The 23,005-nt window shown below is 44.0% G+C and overlaps 1 protein-coding gene across 2 annotated transcripts in view; it reads right to left on the reverse strand.

Annotated features, from left to right (window-relative positions):
• Positions 1–2,378: 2,378 nt before the first annotated feature.
• Positions 2,379–23,005, reverse strand: part of pnpla8 (patatin-like phospholipase domain containing 8) — a 115,564-nt gene continuing 94,937 nt past the window's right edge. For both annotated transcript variants that reach the window (XM_070900658.1, XM_070900657.1), the window contains exons 9-10: positions 16,074–16,269; positions 2,379–3,327 (exon numbers count right to left, since the gene is read on the reverse strand). In XM_070900658.1, the coding sequence (XP_070756759.1) occupies positions 3,053–3,327; positions 16,074–16,269 (471 nt within the window). In that variant the 3' untranslated portion in view covers positions 2,379–3,052. The remainder of the gene's footprint in view (positions 3,328–16,073; positions 16,270–23,005) is intronic.

Raw genomic sequence — 23,005 nt, forward strand, 5'->3', positions numbered from 1 at the left:
CCATTCCCCTCTACAATTGGGGTATTAAACCTTCCCACCTGACAGGATCCTAGACCGAGAAATGGTCCATTGGCTTCAGCTGGACAATGTTAAGCTAGTTGCTGACACAAAAAGTGCTGTCAACGCACCTAAAGCCGATTGCCATGAACTCAGTGCTGGCAGGATGTTTTGTGGGAATCGGGCAAGTGGTAGTGGGCACCAGACATTTTGGGGAGGCGGTGTGGTGGGGGTGGAGCAAGAGATGCTTAAGAGGCAGGGATGGTAAAATGTTCAGAGTGCAAGTGGGGAGTTGTAGCACCAGGAAGTGGAGATAGGTGGAAGGAGAGAGCAGGGAAAGTGGTTGATTTTTTTTAAAAAGGTCAGGTTGAGTGTGCTCAGAAAAAATGCATATATGCCTTATGGATGTAGCAAGGAGGGCTGAGAGATAATAGGTACGTTTTTAAGGAACTTAGATGGGCATGATGGAAAATGTTGCACTTACAGGAAGTGTGTACATATGCAAGACTTTTAATATATTAGCCATCAATCTCCTACTGTGTTGCACACAGGAAGTGTGGATCAAGTGCAGTCTTTGGGTCAAGCGGAGATAGAAGGTGGAAGTGGGGGAATAACTGGAACCAGGCAAAGGAGGGGGTATGGCAGATGAGGAGGGCTATGGGGAAAGGGACAGGGAGGCACAATTGGGGATGGGGAAGGGATGTGTACTACTGGGCAAGGACTGATTTTTTTTTTCATAGGAGGGTGGGGGGTGAAATGAACCAGGTTTTAATTCTTCACAGTGCAACTCGGAGGGCGAAAGAGACACACAGTTACTGAGAGGGGCAGAGGTGTGAGGCGCTGCTGGCAGAGATTCTCTTCTCAGTGGGGTTATTTTTTTCAGGTCAATGTGGCGAGGAGAACACAGGCCCAGATTCCAGCTACATACAGGGAGAGTTAGGGAATTGCACTGTAGGAATCTTTCTTCTTAGGGAACGAATTAATTCCCGGTGGGAGAGCAGGAGGGAAGGTAAGTTGGCAGAGTCTATTGTCAGGAGGATGTCAGGGAGTTCCTTGAATTACTTTAGTAATTGGGGTAGGGGGAGTGGAGGTGGGGAAGAGGTCTTATTTTCTTCCCGAGTTGGGGTGTCACTAACTGTGGGGTCCAGTGAAGGGTTTCAGATCCCAATTGCTACAGGTGGAAATGCTCGTGAGTTTTGGCTTACTGCCGTTCAGGTTGGGGGTCACTTCATAAAAACGTAATAGTCACCCCTCAGCCTTCTTTTTCAAAAGAGACCCAGCCTGTTCAATCTTTCCTGATATCTATGTTCATGCACCCCCTTTAGGATTGTACCCTTTAGTTTATATTGCCTCTCCCCATTCTTCTTCCAAAATGTATCACTTTGCTGCGTTAAATTTCATCTGCCACGTGTCCTCCCATTTCACCAGCCTGTCTATGATTATGTTTAAAAGTTGTTTTGGAGAACAGCAACACATTCAGGATAAATGCCACTTTCAAGTGTCTGGAGGTGGGAAGGGGATTGCGCAGCCGGTCACCTTACGTTAAGCGGAGGCCCATTCTATTTAATGAGTCACATAACATCGTGCTCTCAGCACCATCTACAGATGCACTACTGTTAGGATTTTGAGACGACGCACTGTTTTTAGTATATAATACGTGGGTGTAAACCTGGGTAGTCTTGAGATGCTGGCGGCGGTATTCATTGCCAGACGTTGAACGGTAGTCTGCAGGGTAGTCTGTACAGAGCGGCCAGATCCTGGGGTCCCCCTCGACAGAAATGATATTACATTGGAGATGGTTCTGTTGGATATTGATGAGACAAGGTGCACTGAGGGCAGGAATTGTTCACCTTGGAGGAAGTGCAAGTGGATTAACAGCACGAGGAATGCTTGGGTGTGGGTAGTGCGGCATGAAGAGACCATACCGCGGACAGGACATAGCAACTGCTTTGAAATCAAAAGATGCATAAAAGCCACAGTCTATATTGATTAAAAAAAAACATTGCATTAGACTTTCCCAATTGATTTGCTGGTAAACAACTCACCAGGAATGTCCTCGGGTTCAATCTGTGCTCAGTTCGCTGATTTCGGTTCCAGTTGCAATAGGGTGCTACAACTGGCTTTAGCGCTCTGTCTTAGGGAAGGTGAAACACCACTGCATTCCCATGTTGAATTGCTCTCCGGCAGACCCAGGCAGAAGTGCGTATGTGTGGATGCAGATATTGTCCAGTTGAGTGTCGAGGCTAACAGCATAATGGCAATTTGGGCGAGGTATCCGAGGGTGTGCGGCACCCGTGGAAGTAGTTAGCAACACCTTCAGGAGAGAATAAACACTGGTAGAGTCTGACTACGAGCCAAGAAAAAATATAAACATTAGGTGCTTATTTTAAACTACAAAGTTTATTGATATGCGAGAAAATGGTAATGTTACAGTAATGTTACAGTTTATCAGGAAATAGCGTAAAGTGTACACTTAACAGACACAAACTCCACATTATTCATTGTATAAACAGAGCATGTTTAAGTGCCTATATTGAGAACATTGAGCATCTTTCAAACAATCCTGGTCACAGAAATATCGTGAAGTGCACGAGTCTGAAAATTGTGTGGTGTGGTAGGGCAAGTTCTGTGGTAAATAAACTAATTACATCTTCAACTAGCATGATCATGTAAATGTTTAAACCATATTGATATTTTCATATCTATAAATATCTTACTCGGCACAAAAGAAACATCTAATTGGTGGTAGAATAAATAATCCAAACCAAAACTCAGCACAAAACAGACATACTGCATCCATGGAAATATATTGCGCATCATACGGGTATTGGCGGAAGGCAACGGAAGCAGCAATTTATAAGCATGATGAAAGACTGAAGCTTGATGAGTAATCTGTAAAATAAGCAGCATTGGTACTTCTTTAAAAACAGTTAGTTCAAGTATTAATTCAGTACTGCTTCTGAAGTTTTGAAGCACTGCTGTTCGATTTTATCAGTATGATGGAATTACACCGATGTGGTTGCGAACTGGAATCCAAAAAATGTGCATTTTTATCTTACAGCTTGGAAATAAGTGGAAGACCATCATACATATCAGCTTTTAATTTAAACCAATCCGATACTTTCTGAAGCGCGCCCTTCTCCTGACCAAGTATCTCTGCGGCCTTCTTGAGCTTGGGTTCGTTCCGTTCAAGGTAGCGGGCCCCATCCATTTGCAACTGGTTCAGCTTCTCCTTACGGTTCTCATCCAACACTATATCCTCACTCATGAAGGGATTGAACCGGAAGTAGGTGTCAGGAGGCAGAAGAGCATCAAGCATGGTATGAACTTCTGGAATACACATTTAAAAGAAAAAAAAAAGTTTAGGAGAGATCAAAAAGTGTTAAAAAATAAACATGGCAGATGGTATACATGGATAGTTAAAAGGCAATTGTTCACATTGTGTTATTTTTATGTTCGCCACTTTTTAATGTTTGAGTTGTGGGCTCAAAGCGAAGGAGACATGCCTGTGATAGAACCATCTATAATAGATGGACGGGCTTGCTGAGCCAAATTAGATTTTTTCGCTTCAGACTTTACGAAATAATGTTTTACACTGGAAGCACTGTGTCAGAATGAAACATAGAAAATAGGTGCAGGAGTAGGCCATTCGGCCCTTCGAGCCTGCACCGCCATTCAATGAGTTCATGGCTGAACATGCAACTTCAGTACCTCATTCCTGCTTTCTCGCCATACCCCTAGATCCCCCTAGTAGTAAGGACCACATCTAACTCCTTTTTGAATATATTTAGTGAATTGGCCTCAACAACTTTCTGTGGTAGAGAATTCCACAGGTTCACCACTCTCTGGGTGAAGAAGTTTCTCCTCATCTCAGTCCTAAATGGCTTACCCCTTATCCTTAGACTGTGACCCCTAGTTCTGGACTTCCCCAACATGGGGAACATTCTTCCTGCATCTAACCTGTCTAAACCCGTCAGAATTTTAAACGTTTCTATGAGATCCCCTCTCATTCTTCTGAACTCCAGTGAATACAAGCCCAGTTGATCCAGTCTTTCTTGATACGTCAGTCCCGCCATCCCGGGAATCAGTCTGGTGAACCTTCGCTGCACTCCCTCAATAGCAAGAATGTCCTTCCTCAAGTTAGGAGACCAAATCTGTACACAATACTCCAGGCGTGGCCTCACCAAGGCCCTGTACAACTGTAATAACACCTCCCTGCCCCTGTACTCAAATCCCCTCGCTATGAAGGCCAACATGCCATTTGCTTTCTTAACTGCCTGCTGCACCTGCATGCCAACCTTCAATGACTGATGTACCATGGCACCCAGGTCTCGTTGCACCTCCCCTTTTCCTAATCTGTCACCATTCAGATAATAGTCTGTCTCTCTGTTTTTGCCACCAAAGTGGATAATCTCACATTTATTCACATTATACTTCATCTGCCATGCATTTGTCCACTCACCTAACCTATCCAAGTCTCTCTGCAGCCTCATAGCATCCTCCTCGTAGCTCACACTGCCACCCAACTTAGTGTCATCCGCAAATTTGGAGATACTACATTTAATCCCCTCGTCTAAATTATTAATGTACAATGTAAACAGTTGGGGCCCCAGCACAGAACCTTGCGGTACCCCACTAGTCACTGCCTGCCATTCTGAAAAGTGCCCATTTACTCCTACTCTTGGCTTCCTGTCTACCAACCAGTTCTCAATCCACGTCAGCACACTACCCCCAATCCCATGTGCTTTAACTTTGCACATTAATCTCTTGTGCGGTTACATTGGCTACCCTCCGCTCCATAGGAACTGATCCGGAGTCTATGGAATGTTGGAAAATGACTGTCAATGCATCCGCTATTTCCAAGGCCACCTCCTTAAGTACTCTGGAATGCAGACCATCAGGCCCTGGGGATTTATCAGCCTTCAATCCCATCAATTTCCCCAACACAATTTCCCGATTAATAAGGATTCCCCTCAGTTCCTCCTTCTTACTAGACCCTGTGACCCCTTTTATATCCGGAAGGTTGTTTGTGTCCTCCTTAGTGAATACTGAACCAAAGTACTTGTTCAATTGGTCTGCCATTTCGTCTTTACTAAACTTATTCTCTTTACATATCTATAGAAGCTTTTGTAGTCCGTCTTAATGTTCCCTGCAAGCTTCCTCTCGTACTCTTACTTTCCCTGCCCTAATCAAACCCTTTGTCCTCCTCTGCTGAGTTCTAAATTTCTCTCAGTCCCCGGGTTCGCTGCTATTTCTGGCCAATTTGTATGCCACTTCCTTGGCTTTAATACTATCCCTGATTTCTCTTGATAGCCACGGTTGAGCCTCCTTCCCTTTTTTATTTTTACGCCAGACAGGAATGTACAATTGTTGTAGTTCATCCATGCGGTCTCTAAATGTCTGCCATTGCCCATCCACTGTCAACCCCTTAAGTATCATTCACCAATCTATCCTAGCCAATTCACACCTCATACCTTCAAAGTTACCCTTCTTTAAGTTCTGGACCATGGTCTCTGAATTAACTGTTTCATTCTCCATCCTAATGTAGAATTCCACTAATTATAGTCACTCTTCCCCAACGGGCCTCGCACAACGAGATTGCAAATGAATCCTCTCTCATTACACAACACTCAGTCTAAGATGGCCTCCCCACTAGTTGGTTCCTCGACCTATTGGTCTAGAAAACAATCCTTTATGCATTCCAGGAAATCCTCCTCCACCGTATTGTTTCCAGTTTGGTTAGCCCAATTTATATGCTTATTAAAGTCACCCATGATAACTGCTGCACCTTTATTGCATGCACCCCTAATTTCCTGTTTGATGCCCTCCCCAACATCACTACTACTGTTTGGAGGTCTGTACACAACTCCCACTAGCGTTTTCTGCCCTTTGGTATTCAGTAGCTCCACCCATACCGATTTCACATCATCCAAGCTAATGTCTTGCCTTACAATTGCATTAATTTCCTCTTTAACCAGCAACGCCACCCCGTCTCCTTTTCCTTTCTGTCTATCCTTCCTAAATGTTGAATACCCTTGGATGTTGAGTTCCCAGCCTTGGTCATCCTGGAGCCATGTCTCCGTGATGCCAACCACATCATATCAGTTAACTGCTATCTGCACAGTTAATATGTCCACCTTATTCCGAATACTCCTCGGCATTGAGGCACAGAGCCTTCAGGCTTGCCTTTTTAACACACTTTGACCCTTTAGAATTTTGCTGCAAAGTGGCCCTTTTTGTTTTTTGCCCTCCACTTTTACTCATCTCCTTTTTGTCTTTTGCTTCTGTCTCCATTTTGTTTCCCTCTGTCTCCCTGCATTGGTTCCCATCCCCCTGCCATATTAGTTTAACTCCTCCCCAACTCCTCCCAGGTCAGGCCTGTCAAAGGTCACTTCATTGTTTTACAATGCGCCCCAACCTCAGTATCACAAGTATCTTGCTGCACCAGTGCAACATTCCTATTTCCTACAACGGCTTACATGACATCTTAGTAAGATTTTGGTGCCAACTTGTGCAGCATTTTGAGCCTATGCCCACCATGAACTGGGTTGAAACTGCCAAGGACTAATTACGCTAAAAATCTTTGCAATTGTCAGAACCTCTCACTCTATCAGTCTGGACAGAATTCAAAACAGTTTTCAGAGGTAAACCAACAGGGTTTTAACCCACTGTGCCATCAACGCCTGATCACATCACACGCCAAAGGGCAGCATCTTTAAATAGGCAAGTCCTGTATTGATTTTCAAGATGGCAATGCTGTTGGAACGAGTGCTTCAGAGACTTCTGATGGGGTTGCTGGAGGAAAGTGCATTTATCACTCATCTCTGCAGTTGAGGACTTTAGGAGGGAGAAAAAGGGAGATTACAAAATGTTTCTGGCTGACATCCTGGAGTCTGTGGCAGAGATGGTAGCCAGAAATACATCTGCGTGCATGGGGCAACCAGTAGATGAGCTGATTTATCAAATGTTGCAGTGCCAGCTGATCTAGTCTGCGGGGCGGGGCAGGGGGTCGTGGAGAGGCTGGCGGGGGAGGGCGTGGAGAGGTGCAGCAATTAGCAGTTTGCATCAATCGGGAAAGTCTCAAATTATTTGCTAGGAATCTATTTTGGCAGAAGAGTGGCTTTAGTGTATCAATAATTTAATATCATATATGTAAAAGTCTTGCGTCACTTTTGTTACAGATGCAAAATGAGAGTCAGTCACTGTCCTAAAGTCTAAAATTTGCAAGCAGTTGCAATTATGCTATGAGTGACCTCAGCAGGTCACAACCAGCTACAATTATTTAAGTGTGTCCATTTACAGCAATGACCTTAAGGTGACAGGTCAAGTTGGCAGCTCAACATCCCAACTGTGCTCCAGACCCCAAACTACCCAGGAGTAACGGAAAGATAGATTTGCAGGCAATAAATTAAAACTGCAACACGTGCATAAAATCCATTATCACAAGTATACTATATTTTTACTCATGCAACAAGAGCCAGGGTGCTACTCTGCTTATGCATAGTATTATCAGATCAATGCAGCACTCATTCAATGGATCAGGCCAAGAGATTTTAATGGACTGTCTATTCTGTACCAACTTGAATCATCAGGTCTGGAACCCTCGGCTATCAATTCAAAACGATCCATAAATGAACACTGAAAGTGTAAATCCTGTTCTGCAAATTGCATTATTGTGGAAGATATATTTGTTGATTGCCAATAAGAATATTTTTCCACCTAAATGGCTTTATCAGTTGTGTATGTGGTAAAGTGATTTAAGATGGATCATTAGGACTCTGCTTTGATGAAGTATGATTCAATGTTAACTGAACTGCATTAAGCAGATTATCCGGTTGCTGATGGATGATATTACTAAAAAAAAAAGATAGAACATAAAGAGAAAATCCCATTTTGCTGAGGGAATTAGAAACTTTAGTGACAACTAATACCAGGACTAAAATAGATTGTCATTTATAGTACTGTTCTTTCAAACAACTTCGAATTAATACCACCCCAGCACCCAGTTGACATTTCTACCATTACAAGCAGTTACAATTGTGCTGAGTTGCAATCAGCAGTGTACATAAGAAATAGGAGCAGGAGTAGGCCATACGGCCCCTCGAGCCTGCTCCGCCATTCAATAAGATCATGGCTGATCGGATCATGGACTCGGCTCCACTTCCTGCCCGCTACCCATAACCCTTTATTCCCTTATCACTCAAAAATCTGTCTATCTCCACCTTAAATATATTCAATGACCCAGCCTCCACAATCCTCTCTGAGGATTGTAAATCTGTGGAATTCTCTGCCCCAAAGAAATTCCTCCTTATCTCAGTTTTAAATGGGCGGCCCCTTATTCTGAAACTATGTCCCCTAGTTATAGTTTCCACTATGAGCAGAAATATCCTCTCTGCATCCACCTTGTCGAGACCCCTCATTGGGGTCAATTTTTGGCGTATTACCAGAGTTACGCCCGTTTTTCTAGGCCACAACTGCTCCAAAAATAAATGTGCCAAGTTTCCCTGCTCAATTTTTTTTCATTGGTGCCGTGCAGCCTGACCTGTAGCCTTGGGGTGGGGGCGAGGGGTAGGGTGGAGCCTAATGTCTGCGCCAAAAAAACAATACAGCCCCTTCTGCACATGCACAAAAAAAGGGACGTTTTGACGTGTATCCTACAGGCGCGTATGCACAATACAGCTCCCGGTCTGCAATCGGCCATTTTTAAAGAGCCAGTTGTGCGTGAGAACTTTGAGTGCTTTTGTGAGAACTTTAATTATCATTGGAAAAATCGGAGCTGCAATATAAGATGCAATGTGGCGCAAGGACCAATAATTTTTTACAGGATGAAGCAGAGGTACTAGTTACTGTGATTGAGGGCAGATGGCAGGAGAGGTCACGTAAAAGTTCCACCCAAAGAAAAGAAGAAACGCTGGAACCAACTTGAAGATTACCGTGCAATGCTGACCATCCCGAGGTCTGGAAGCCAGTGCAAAAAGTGGCAGAACCTTGGTCAAGTAGTTAATGCAAGTAATATTTTCATTTTTTTTTAAAAACAGAATTGCAATTGTAACTGTGACCATCTGTATATGTCCCACCCAGCAGAAAGACCCCTCTCTAAAAAGTTATATTTTCATCTTTGCAGAGGAAAGTGGCACACAACAAACGAGAAAGAACTCGAACAGGAGGAGGTCAGGCAAATTTGCACCCAGACACCCTTGAAAGAGAGGGTCGTTGCTTTGATGGAGAAAAGCAACCATCACTGCACGAGGGAGGCAAATCTCAGTCAGCAGAAACAATGTCAGGTGCACATGAGGGAGGGAATGTCACAGGTAGTTGACACACTTTTGCTCAACAAAAGGGAGGGCACGTCACAGGTAGCTGAGACAGTCGGCGAACATGAGGGAGGGAATGTTGGAGGTAGTGGAGGCATTGTCAGGGCACATGAGGGCAGGAATATTGGAGTTAGTTGCTGCAATAAGTGAACATGTCCAAATCTCGCACCCATTAACAGAATCAACTGCCACTCCACTCCAATCCCCAGACCAGCCTCTGAAGAGGCCCAAGCCAGGCCCCTCCACATTACCACCTGCCCCCCAATCAAGAAGTGCGCATTACCCGAAATGTTCGAAAGAATAAACTTGGTACCAACCCGAGAAACGCTGCGCCACTGCCTGCGGGCAGAGGTAGTGGAGTCACCAAGGCCAAGCGCAGCGGGCGGTGTTAGAATAAGGTGGAGGAGAGATGGGTGCAGCCTTTCTTTGCTGCTGTTGTTGTTGTTATTATTATTGTTGTTACTGTTATGACTGTTCTCAAATTAAAAGTTTTTTTGCAAGTTATGTAAATTTACAAGTTTAAAAGTTAGTAAGTGATCTTAAGAGTTTTGCAAGTGATCTTAAGTGAAAACTTTAAAGTTTAATACAAGAATGGCGTGGAAATCCCGGCCTCCCCGGGTCCGTACGGAGTATGTAGGGACCCAGGAAAGCATCGTAAAAGCAGGTTTTCAGCGCACAATGCGCATGCGCTGAAAACCGGCTTTTCCGATCTGTCAAGCTGGATCTTGACAGATCTCACGCATATCGAGTGCGAGGACATTTGCACAGGCAAAATTGTGGGATTTACCCATATCGTGCCCAGCAAATGTCCTCAAAACTCTTGCGCCAGATAACAGCAGGCGTATAGCCTACTTTTACAGGTGTAAGAGTTTAAAAACATACAAAAATATAATAAAATTAATTTTTTTTAAAAAACACATTTTTAAAGACCTTGCCCACTATGTTACATTTATTTTTAACTATAATTAAAAAAGCTTTTTAAAAACTCAGAAAAAACATCAAGATATTTATTAATTTTAATTTTAATTATGCAACGTGTTTTTTATTGTGTGTTTAGTGTGTTTGTTTGTTTTTCTCATTAATAGCAATGAGAACTCAGATATGGAGTTCCCAGTGTTATTAATGAGAAAGCTGCGGAATACTGTACCTGATTGGCTGAGCAGTCACACGTGACTGCACCTTCTGTGTGGGAACCAAGAGGAGAGGAGTGCTCTCCGCAGCGCGGGAAGAGAAGGCCTCCCCACCGGAATCCCATGCTCCGCCCGGACCACCAAGTACTTTCGTAGAAATGTTTCAGGTCGGAGGCAATTGCCTGCGGGAAGCCTCCGACCGCAATTTCAGCCCTAATATGTTTATTAAAGTTCAGTACAAACAAATGTTTGTTAAACTTTTGAATAAAATATATTTTAAATTATAACTGAATCATTTACATTATTTGTTCCATTATAAACACAACTGTTGAAACTCAAGAATAATCATTTCTATTATTTGTTTGATTATTAACACAACTTTTTGAAGTAAACTAGAATCATTTCCATCATTTGTTCCATTAACACAACACAACATTACGGAACAGGTCCAAACAGTAAACATGGACCATGTAGAATAGTTGCTGCTGAGCCTTCAGGCAGCAAAGCATTTACAGATGAGCTGCTGGCGCAAGGCTCGAGTAATTGTTAAAGGGGCACGACGGCCCGCCCTCCTCCGCTGTCGTGCTCCGGGTTCAGGTAGTTGTATGGCTTCCTCGTCCTCCTCCTCCTCATCTACATCTTCCTCATCATTATCATCAGCCACTGTCACCTCAGGTGGGTCTTCTACTACCAGCTGCTGCTGCCTCATGATGGCTAAGTTATGCAGCATGCAGCACACCACAGTGAACTGACCGACAATCGCAGGGGAGTATTGCAAGTAGCTTCTGGAATGGTCCAGGCATTGGAAATGCTGTTTCAAGATGCCAATGGTCCTCACTATTAAGCTGCATGTCGCAATGTGCGACATGTTGTATTCCCGGTCAGCTTCTGTCCGGGTTATGCGTAGGGGCGTCATAAGCCAGGTGTCGAGGCCGTACCCTTTGTCCCCCAGTTGCCTGCTCTGCCCTTCTGGTTGCTGCTGAAACATGGCAGATATAACGCTCTTGCCCGTAGGATGAACGCATCATGGGTGCTCCCGGGGTATCTTGCATCAACTGACATGATGCGATGGATGTCATCACACACGAGCTGCACATTAATGGAGTGGAAGTCTTTTCTGTTCCTGTGCACCTCGGAATTCTCCAAAAGTGCTCACAAGGCGACGTGGGTACAATCAATGCAGCCTTATACCTTTGGGAAGCCAGCAATCTTGGAGAAGCCCACAGCCCGGTCATGCATTGCCTGGGCGGTCATGGGGAACTTTATGTAGTCATTTCTCCGGACATATAGTGCAGCAGTCACCTGCCGAATGCAGACATGTGTTGCATGTTGAGAAATGGCGCACACATCCCCAGTTGTAGCTTGGAACGATCCAAAGGCATAGAATGAAAGTGCAGCTGTACCTTCACTTCAACAGACAAAGCAGTCCTCCTGATGCTTCTAGGTTGCAGGTCTACTTTTACTAACTCACAGATCTGTTACAACTTCTGACAGTCTGCCTCGCTCAGGTGCAGGTACAAACGCCTGTCTCGATATACCCGACGTGGCTAAGGCCTCCTGCCATCACCCTACGGGCTCTGAGGTTCCTCATGCGACGATGTCAAATCAACTGTCTCCTCCGCAGCACCATCATACAAAAGGTTTGCACAAGGTATGGCATTGTCAGTAGTGCTCCCATGCTTAAATTTTACCTTTGCAAGAAGCTCAAAACGGCAGGCAGGCAGGACAAGGTTCTTTGTTCTCTCTCCCCACACGGTCTGTATGGACCACACCCAGGTCTGATCGGGAACCCCCACCTCCCCAGGCTATATTTGATGCGTAGTGCAGACTTTCTGATGCCTTCCACAGCCCCTCACCCACCCGGGCTTGATTTGATGCGTAGTGCAGGCTTCTAATGCCTTCCGTCTATGTTCCACAGCCCACCTCATTCCACCTCCCGAGCTTCTTTTGCAGCCGAGCCAGTGTCTGGGCATGGGACCGATTCTGCCAGCTGACGCACAGATGTTCGGTGGTGGTGTGTCAGTTTAAAAAAAAAGAAAACTTACAGAATTCCATCAAACTTCCATTTACTGCGTTAGAAGTTAAAAAAAAATCATGATTATGCATATTTAAGTGTTCTTGACTCCCTCCAAAACTTTGCTGAAAAACAACGGCCTCTTTCTGCGCCGATTTTTCAATGCACGCTGGTTTTTCTGAACTCACCAGAAGGTTTTTTTTTTAAAAAGAGAGTGGTCACATACGCCGACCTAGGAGAATTTTTTTGGGGGCAAACTTACATAATTGAGAAAAACTGGCGCAGAGATCAGGTTACCACCCCCCACCCCCCCCACGACGCAAAACAAAAACGAACTTTAAAAAAATCGTAACTAACCGAGTTAGGCTACCACACATTCCTTTGGGAAACTTTAATTTTTTAAACTTACGCCAAAAAAAGTGGCGCGTGCCAAAGAAACGTCACAAATCACTGGGGAAAATTGAGCCCATTATCTTATATGTTTCGATAAGTTCACCTCGCACCCTTTTGAACTCCGATGAGTATAGGCCCAATCTATTCAACCTATCTTCAGAAGTCAACCCCCTCATCTCCAGAATCAACCTAGTGAACCTTCTATGAACAGCCGCCAATTCAAGTATATCCTTTCTTAAATACGGAGACCAAAACTGAACTCGGTACTCTAAGTGTGGTCTCACCCATACCCTGTACATTTGCAGCAGGACTTCTCTGCTTTTATACAACCAGCTACAATTATTTAAATGTGTCCATTTACAGCAATGACCTTAAGGTGACAGGTCAAGTTGGCAGCTCAACATCCCAACTGTGCTCCAGACCCCAAACTACCCAGGAGCAATGGAAAGATAGATTTTCTGGCAATAAATGAAAAATGCAACACGTGCATTTGCTGACTCTGCACCCTAGCGTGGCCAGCATGCAGCCCGAAAATCCATTATCACAGGTATACTCCATGTTTACTTAGGAGTTAGCAGAGGCGCCGTCACATCAGCACTGTGCCCTGCGGGTAATGCCCCGAGCTGCCGCGCAACTGTCGATTACGTCACTGCCGTGCACGGCGACCCATTAGCACAGCGCGCCAATGCCTTTCCACCCCACGGCAGATATTGCTCCGCAGCCTACAAGGCTGGTGGTGCAAGTTATCAACGCCAGCCTCATGGGTCGTGAAGTGCACCGACAAATGCTCATGAGGCGGAAGTTAAAGGGGAGGTCGCCAGCGCCCCGCGATCTTGCCGACTCTGCGGTCAGCTCCAATACTTGCACCTTAGTGTGGTCCAGGCCGCCATCGTGCAGCCCGGCTCTCCGTTTTGGACGCCTGGTGGGCTAGTGGAGGGCATCAGAGGCCTTGCAGAGTGTGCAGCGACCCTTCCCTTTAGGCGAAGGGGAGGGGTGTTGAAACACGTCAGCGCTATGTGGAGCATCCGCATAGCACTGCCGATCGCGCCCAGCTAGTGCCGCTGGACCCGCCCCGAGAGGAAGTGGAGCGCGCAAGATTGCGGTCCACTTCCTCGGAGGGGTGGTAACGCCAATTCAGCGGCCAGGGCTGGACTTCCGCACCGAGCGCAAGTACCACCACCCCTCGCAGGTTACCGCCCCCAATTTCACCCCATTTCTATTTAACTCACATTTGGTTGATCCCATGGCAGTATTCACCGAGGAGCAGGACCTCATGTACTGGTCAATATTTATCCTTCAACCAATTCCACCAAAATAGATGAATGAATTATTTGCTATTAGTGGGACCTTGCATTGTATAAATTGACGATCATAACTGCCTTCATTGCAACAGTGATTACACTTCAAGCGTAATTCATTGGCTGTAAATTGCTTTGGAACTTTCCGAGGAAATGAAAGGCATGATATAAATACAAGTTTGTTCATTCTGCTCACAAAAAAAGGTGGTATAATGTACAAACCGAGCTACATGCATGTGATATATAATTAGTCGTACCTGATGAAGGTCACTGTCAATCGCATATTTTTGGAACTAGCCAGTTGCTGCCAAGGATGCTTGGATTGAGTCAGTTTTATTAGTTTGAGATTATTGATCCTATTTGTGGTGCATTTACAATGCCATAGGTATTATATTTGAAGCCTGGGAAAACTGAATTTAAAATATCACAAAAGATCCTTTATTAAAGCTCACTTGAACAGTTCTCGCTGGACATTCAAATTGCAGCAATAAAAATGTGATTGTCTTTCACTACATTTAGTTACAGTAAATGCAATCTCAAAAGGGGTCGCCATCAGTACTTGGATGTGCACTTGAAGTGCCATAACCTACAGGGCTACGGACCAAGAGCAGGAAAGTTAGATTAGGCTGGATAGCTCTTTGTTGGCTGGCACGGACGCAATGGGCTGAATGGCCTCCTTTTGTGCTGTAAATTTCTATGATTCTATGATCAGTTATTTAACACCTAATGCCATAGAATGATTTATGAACAAAGAGTACTAGTTTTAGAGCTCATCACATAACTGTGGCCTTATAAAAAGATAAAATGGTACCCAGTTCTCAGAAATAAAGTCAAAAGTAAATGGAGTTAGGCATTGGTTTAAGGCAGGGGGATCTAATCTGCTGCACCAACCAACAAACTTGGTCCTCGAAGCCCACTTACCGAATGTCTATATTTCTAATGGGCTGGTTTGACATGCTTGAATTTTTTGGGACTGGAGGCTTGGAAAGGGCTGTTTTTTGTGTGTGTTGCCTGATTGATGGATTAATCCTCAAATAGAACACCAAGGTATGTTAGTGTCAGTAACCGGTCGCATCTACAAGTTAACGAGAACATTGATTTAAATTGTGCGCGCAGCTCCTGAGGCCTATGTGATTCACAAGACAAAAGCGTGGACAACACTTGGTTTACGGCAAAATAGACGGGATTAACAAGGAACTCTTCCTTTTTTTTTTAAAAAAAGTGCCTCTGCTATAATACAGCATTTTTCTGGTTCCAAAATGGCTTATCACAAAAAGAGGCAAGGGGTGGATACTGCATTTTAAAAGGATTTAAAAAAATGTAAAACTATTCGAATTTATTCCATTGAAGGTCAAGCTTTAATATGTTCTGAAAGAGGTAAAAAGCTTTATAAAAGCTCGCCAATGTTAAAAGTCGATTGATGATGGGCATCAAATAATCTTTTCATCATGCATGGCTGTGTGCATCATAGGTTTCACGCTATGCATATTTACCATATTTTCGTTGTGTCTGTGTTAGACACTAATATTCTCATTAATCATCTCTGGCTGAGTCTTATGTAGAAAGAACCAAGTGAGGTCTGTAGCTTGAAAGTCCAAAAGACTCCACTTAAATCATGGCAATGGTCCACAGCTTGGGTATGCACAGATGCACACAACACACAGTTTTTCCAGTCATCATCCATCTTTTATCTCTACATTTTCAATTTTTATCAGAACAATCCTCAAATCCATTAATTTTATTTTTGAGCTGCTTTAAAACTCATCCATTTTGTTGGATCTGATCTTTCATAGCAATATCTGTAATGTTATTTCTACATTAGGACAGTATAAGCTTAGCATATGGGAACTCTGTTGGCTGGCCAAGTAAATCTGCTATTTCAGTTATCTTAAAAATAGCTTCAGATGTCAATCTTACAGCCACTAACCTTCTGTATCTGTGGCACTGCTGATTACATTAGTCAGTTTTGTTTTGAGGCTTGTGTAGGTCACATTGTTTTTTCCCAGTGTTTCATAGCGTCCTGTTCCAAGAGAGATAACACACTGAAAAGGTGTGTTTGGCCACAGGCGTTTGCACTCATGTATAGCCAATGCACAAGGATTGTTAATGAGTAAGCCACCATCCTGTAGGAGAGAAATACAAATAGATTATTTAACTATTTTAGCATCAAGACAATCATCTAAATACTGCACTGGATATTTCCCAGTTTCTCGTTTCCTGAAGGCACAAACTTGTGTCGGAGTGCAATTACACTTGTGCCAGTTATCCTCATATAACTTGCTGAAGTAGCTATTCTTTACCAGTGAGCATTGGTAGATAGTGGAGGATTTAAAGCCAAGTCCAGAACTGCCCTCGCCCTACTTCCACACATGGACACTGTCCAGTGGCAGTCATTGGATAGCCATCAGAGAAGGAAGCCCTACCCACTTCCCCATCTCTCTCTCCAATCTACACCTTTGTTCAGGACCCCGAGGACAACTGTAACCTCTACTGTCATGCCAGTTGAGATTAGCCGATTCAGTATAATGGAAATCGAACTTGGGATCGTCATTCCAAGGGCGCGTTTTGTGCTACCTTTATCAATGCAGCCACCTTTACAAATAAAAATTAACATTTATTTGAATCAAATGTTTTCTTTTTACACATTCTGGCAAGTGAAAAATCAACTGGACACATGCTTTAAACTTTTAGCTGACCTCCTTGTTTTTCCAAACTAGAGTCTTAAACTTAAATAAAGTCAATTACACAGGTATGCAAGGCGAGTTGGCTAAGGTAGAATGGGAAATAAGATTAAAAGGCATGACGGTAGATAAACAGCGGCAAACATTTAAAGAAATATTCCAAAATTCTCAACGAATATACATTCCATTGAGAAATAAAAAATGCACGGGAAAAGTGATCCATCTGTGGCTAACTGAAGAAGTTAAGGATAGTATTAGATTAAAAGAACAGGGTTATAATGTTGCGAAGAATAGTAGTAAGCCTATTAGCTGTCAGATCCCCTGGTAATGATGGCCTACATCTGAAGGTTCTAAAAGGAGGTGGCTGCAGAGATAGTGGATGCATTGGTTGCGATCTTCCAAAATTCCCTAGATTCTAGAATGGTCCCAGCAGATTGGAAGGTAGCAAATGTAACACTGCTATTCAAGAAAGGAGGGAGAGAACACACCCGGTACTACAGACTAGTTAGTCTGACATCAGTAGCCAGGAAAATGCTGCAATCCATTATTAAGGAAATGGTAACAGGGCACTTAGCAAATCATAAAATGATTAGGCAGAGCCAACATAGTTTTATGAACCATCTTAGACTGGGTGTTGTGTAATGAGAGAGGATTAATTAGTACGAGGCCCCTTGGGGAAGAGTGACCATAATATGGTGGAATTCTGCATTAGGATGGAGAATGAAACAGTTAATTCAGAGACCATGGTCCAGAACTTAAAGAAGGCTAACTTTGAAGGTATGAGGCGTGAATTGGCTAGGATAGATTGGCGAATGATACTTAAGGGGTTGACTGTGGATGGGCAATGGCAGACATTTAGAGACCGCATGGATGAACTACAACAATTGGACATTCCTGTCTGGCGTAAAAATAAAAAAGGGAAGGTGGCTCAACCGTGGCTATCAAGGGAAATCAGGGATAGTATTAAAGCCAAGGAAGTGGCATACAAATTGGCCAGAAATAGCAGCGAACCCGGGGACTGGGAGAAATTTAGAACTCAGCAGAGGAGAACAAAGGGTTTGATTAGGGCAAGGAAAATGGAGTACGAGAAGAAGCTTGCAGGGAACATTAAGACGGATTGCAAAAGTTTCTATAGAAATGTAAAGAGAAAAAGGTTAGTAAAGACAAACGTAGGTCCCCTGCAGTCAGAATCAGGGGAAGTCATAACGGGGAACAAAGAAATGGCGGACCAATTGAACAAGTACTTTGGTTCGGTATTCACTAAGGAGGACACAAACAACCTTCCGGATATAAAAGGGGTCAGAGGGTCTCGTAAGGAGGAGGAACTGAGGGAAATCCTTATTAGTCGGGAAATTGTGTTGGGGAAATTGATGGGATTGAAGGCCGATAAATCACCAGGGCCTGATGGACTGCATCCCAGAGTACTTAAGGAGGTGGCCTTGGAAATAGCGGATGCATTGACAGTCATTTTCCAACATTCCATTGACTCTGGATCGAGTGGAGGGTAGCCAATGAAACTCCACTTTTTAAAAAAGGAGGGAGAGAGAAAACAGGGAATTATAGACCGGTCAGCCTGACCTCAGTAGTGGGTAAAATGATGGAATCAATTATTAAGGATGTCATAGCAGCACATTTGGAAAGAGGTGACATGATAGGTCCAAGTCAGCATGGATTTGTGAAAGGGAAATCATGCTTGACAAATCTTCTGGAATTTTTTGAGGATGTTTCCAGTAGAGTGGACAAGGAAGAACCAGTTGATGTGGTATATTTGGACTTTCAGAAGGCTTTCGACAAGGTCCCACAAACAAGAGATTAATGTGCAAAGTTAAAGCACATGGGATTGGGGGTAGTGTGCTGACATGGATTGAGAACTGGTTGTCAGACAGGAAGCAAAGAGTAGGAGTAAATGGGGCCTTTTCAGAATGGCAGGCAGTGACTAGTGGGGTACCGCAAGGTTCTGTGCTGGGGCCACAGCTGTTTACACTGTACATTAATGATTTAGGCGAGGGGATTAAATGTAGTATCTCCAAATTTGCGGATGACACTAAGTTGGGTGGCAGTGTAAGCTGCGAGGAGGATGCTATGAGGCTGCAGAGCGACTTGGATAGGTTAGGTGAGTGGGCAAATGCATGGCAGATGAAGTATAATGTGGATAAATGTGAGGTTATCCATTTTTTTTTGGTGGTAAAAACAGAGAGACAGACTATTATCTGAATGGTGACAGATTAGGAAAAGAGGAGGTGCAATGAGACCTGGGTGTCATGGTATATCAGTCATTGAAGGTTGGCATGCAGGTACAGCAGGCGGTTAAGAAAGCAAATGGCATGTTGGCCTTCATAGCGAGGGGATTTGAGTACAGGGGCAGGGAGGTGTTGCTACAGTTGTACAGGGCCTTGGTGAGGCCACACCTGGAGTATTGTGTACAGTTTTGGTCTCCTAACTTGAGGAAGGACATTCTTGCTATTGAGGGAGTGCAGCGAAGGTTCACCAGACTGATTCCCGGGATGGCGGGACTGACCTATCAAGAAAGACTGGATCAACTGGGCTTGTATTCACTGGAGTTCAGAAGAATGAGAGGGGATCTCATAGAAACGTTTAAAATTCTGATGGGTTTCGACAGGTTAGATGCAGGAAGAATGTTCCCAATGTTGGGGAAGTCCAGAACCAGGGGTCACAGTCTAAGGATAAGGGGTAAGCCATTTAGGACTGAGATGAGGAGAAACTTCTTCACTCAGAGAGTGGTGAACCTGTGGAATTCTCGACCACAGAAAGTTGTTGAGGCCAATTCACTAAATATATTCAAAAAGGAGTTCGATGAAGTCCTTACTGCTAGGGGGATCAAGGGGTATGGCGAGAAAGCAGGAATGGAGTACTGAAGTTGCATGTTCAGCCATGAACTCATTGAATGGTGGTGCAGGCTAGAAGGGCCGAATGGTCTACTCCTGCACCTATTTTCTATGTTTCTATGAAAGGGGAAATCATGTTTGACAAATTTATTAGAGTTTTTTGAGAATGTAACTACCATGGTAGATAAAGGAGAACTAGTATATTTGGATTTCCAAAAGGCATTTGATAAGGTGCCACATAAAAGGTTGTTATGCAAGATAAGAGCTCATGGGGGGGGGGGGGGGGGGAAGAGAATGTATTAGCATGGATACAGGATTGGTTAACGGACAAAAAACAGAGAGTCGGGATAAACTGATTATTTTCAGGTTAGCAGGTTGTAACTAGTGGAGTGCCGCAATGATCAGTGCTTGGGCCTCAGCTATTTAGAATTTATATTAATGACTTAGATAAAGGGACCAAGTGTAATGTAATGTATCCAAGTTTGCTGACGATGCAAAGCTAGGTGGGAAAGCAAGCTGTGAGGAGGACTCAAAGAGCCTGCAGAGGGATATAGGCAGGTTAAGTGAGTGGGCAATAAGGTGTCAGATGGAGTATAATGTCGGTACATGTGAGGGGATTCACTTTGGTCGGAAGAATAGAAAAACAGAATTTTTAAAAAAATGGTGCGAAACTTAAATGTTGGTGTTCAGAGAGATTAAGGTATCCTAGGTCAGGAAACCCAGAGTTCGCAGGTAAAGCAAGCAATTAGGAAGGCAAATGGCATGTTGGCCTTTATTGCAAGGGAGTTGGGTACAAGAATAAGGAACTCTTGCTACAATTGTACAGGGTTTTGGTGAGACCACACCAGGAGTACTGTGCACAGTTTTGGTCTCCTTATCCATGGAACAAAGGTTCACTAAATTGATTTCTGGGATGAGACAGCTGTTCTATGGAGAAGAGATTGATCTGGAGTTTACAAGACTGAGAGATGATCTCACTGAAACATACAAGATTCTGAGGGGGATTGACAGGATAGATGTTGAGAGATCGTTTCCCCTGGCTGAAGTGGCTAGAATTAGCGGGCATAATCTCAGGATAAGGGGCGGCCTTTTAATATTCAGATAAGGAGAAATTTCTTCACTCAGAGGATTGTGAATCTTTGGAATTCTCTACCCCAAAGATCTATGGATGCTAAATCGTTGAGTATATTCAAGGCTGATAGATTTTTGGACGAGGGGAATCAAGGGATTATGGGGATCGGGCGGGAAAGTGGAGTTGAGGTCAAAGATCAGCATGATCTTATTGAATGGTGGAGCAGGCTCAAAGAGCTGTGTGGCCTACTCCTGCTTCTAATTCTAATGTTATGCTCTTACTGAAAACCAAGGTGAGGGGTTAAAAGCCGATAGTGCAAGACATTAAAATTGAAAAAGCAAAATGGAATATATGATACATCAGTTCGTCATCATAGGCAGTCCCTCGAAATTGAGGAAGACTTGCTTCCACTCTAAAAGTGAGTTCTTAGGTGACTGAACAGTTCAATACGGGAATTACAGTCTCCGTCACAGGTGGGACAGACAGTGGTTGAAGGAAAGGGTGGGTGGGGAGTCTGGTTTGCCGCACACTCCTTCCGCTGCCTGCGCTTATATTCTGCATGCTCTCGGTGACGAGACTCAAGGTGCTCAGTGCCCTCCCGGATGCACTTCCTCCACTTAGGGCGGTCTTTGGCCAGGGACTCCCAGGTGTCGGTGGGGATGTTGCATTTTATCAAGGAGGCTTTGAGGGTGTCCTTGAAATGTTTCCTCTGCCCACCTTGGGCTCGCTTGCCATGTAGGAGTTCAGAGTAGAGCGTTTGCTTTGGGAGTCTTGTGTCAGGCATGCGAACTATGTGGCCTGCCCAACGGAGCTGGTCGAGTGTGGTCAGTGCTTCGATGCTGGGGATGTTGGCCTGATCGAGGATGCCAACATTGGTGCATCTGCCCTTTCGGGGGATTTGCAGGATCTTGCGGAAACATCGTTGGTGGTATTTCTCCAGCAATTTGAGGTGTCTACTGTATATGGTCCATGTCTCTGAGCCATACAGGAGGGCGGGTATCACTACAGCCCTGTCGACCATGAGCTCAGTTAGTAATGATGTCAAACTTGGATTGTAAATGACTTCTGGTATAATATGTTTATGGCTGGAGTACATAACGTGACACCTTATTTTGAAACACCAGTACTAAAGGGTCTTGTATCATCACTTTCTCTCAGAATAGTTAAGGTTTAGAATTATATTTGCGCAGGACACATTGATAACACAACAACAGCAACTTCCATTTATATAGCACCTTTAACATTGTAAAACAACCCAAGGCACTTCATAGGAGCATCATCAAACAAAATTTGACACCAAGCCACATAGAGATATTAGAACAGGTGAAAAGAGCTAGGTTTTACAGACCATTTCAAAAGGAGAGGTAGAGCAGCGGCGAGGCTTACGGAGGAAATTTCAGAGCTGAGGGCACAAACAGCTGAAGACCAATGGTGGAACAATTAACATCGGAGATGGGCAAGCGGCCAGAATTGGAGGAGCACATCGGAGAATTGGAGGGTTGTAGGGCTAGAGGTTATAGAGATAGGGAGGGGCAAGGCCATGGAGGGATTTGAAAACAAGGATGATCATTTTAAAATTGAGGCTTTGCCAGACCGGGATCCAATGTAGGTGAGCGAGCACAGGGGTGATGGGTGAACGGACCTTGGCGAGAGTTAGAATATGGGCAGCCGAGTTTTGGATGAGTTCACATTTATGGAAGGTGGAAAGATGGGAGGCCAGCCAGGACAGCATTGGAACAGTCATGTCTAGAGGTAACAGCAGATGAGCTGAAGCAGGGGCAGAGACAGGCGATAATACAGAGATGGAAGTCGGCAGTCTTGGTGATGGAGCAAATATGTGATCAGAAATAGGACACCAATGGTCTGGTTCAGCCTCAGACAGTGACCAGGGAGAGGGATGGAGTCAGTGGCTAGGGAGTTTGTGGTGGGAACCGAAGACAATACTCAACTGTTGCTCATGACCCCCAAGGGGTCCATTAAATTATCTAAATCTTTGTTGACGGTAGATCAAAATTAAACATTACACTTTATCTTTCGCTATCAAGTATAAAACAGATATCTAAAACCTAATATTCTTCCATTTGCCCGGTTTCAAACAAAATTATTTTATAAAAGTATATAGAGTTGCTGTCACGTATACAGTATCTATGATCATGTTTCTTAATTTCCTTCTTGAAATGGTCTCCACAAACACAATGATCATGATCTCAATGAAATTCATTCTTCCAGTGAAAACGAGTAAACAACTTTACCTGGATGA

The sequence above is a fragment of the Pristiophorus japonicus genome, chromosome 15 (assembly GCF_044704955.1).
Source record: "Pristiophorus japonicus isolate sPriJap1 chromosome 15, sPriJap1.hap1, whole genome shotgun sequence".
Classification (NCBI taxonomy): Eukaryota; Metazoa; Chordata; class Chondrichthyes; family Pristiophoridae; genus Pristiophorus; species Pristiophorus japonicus.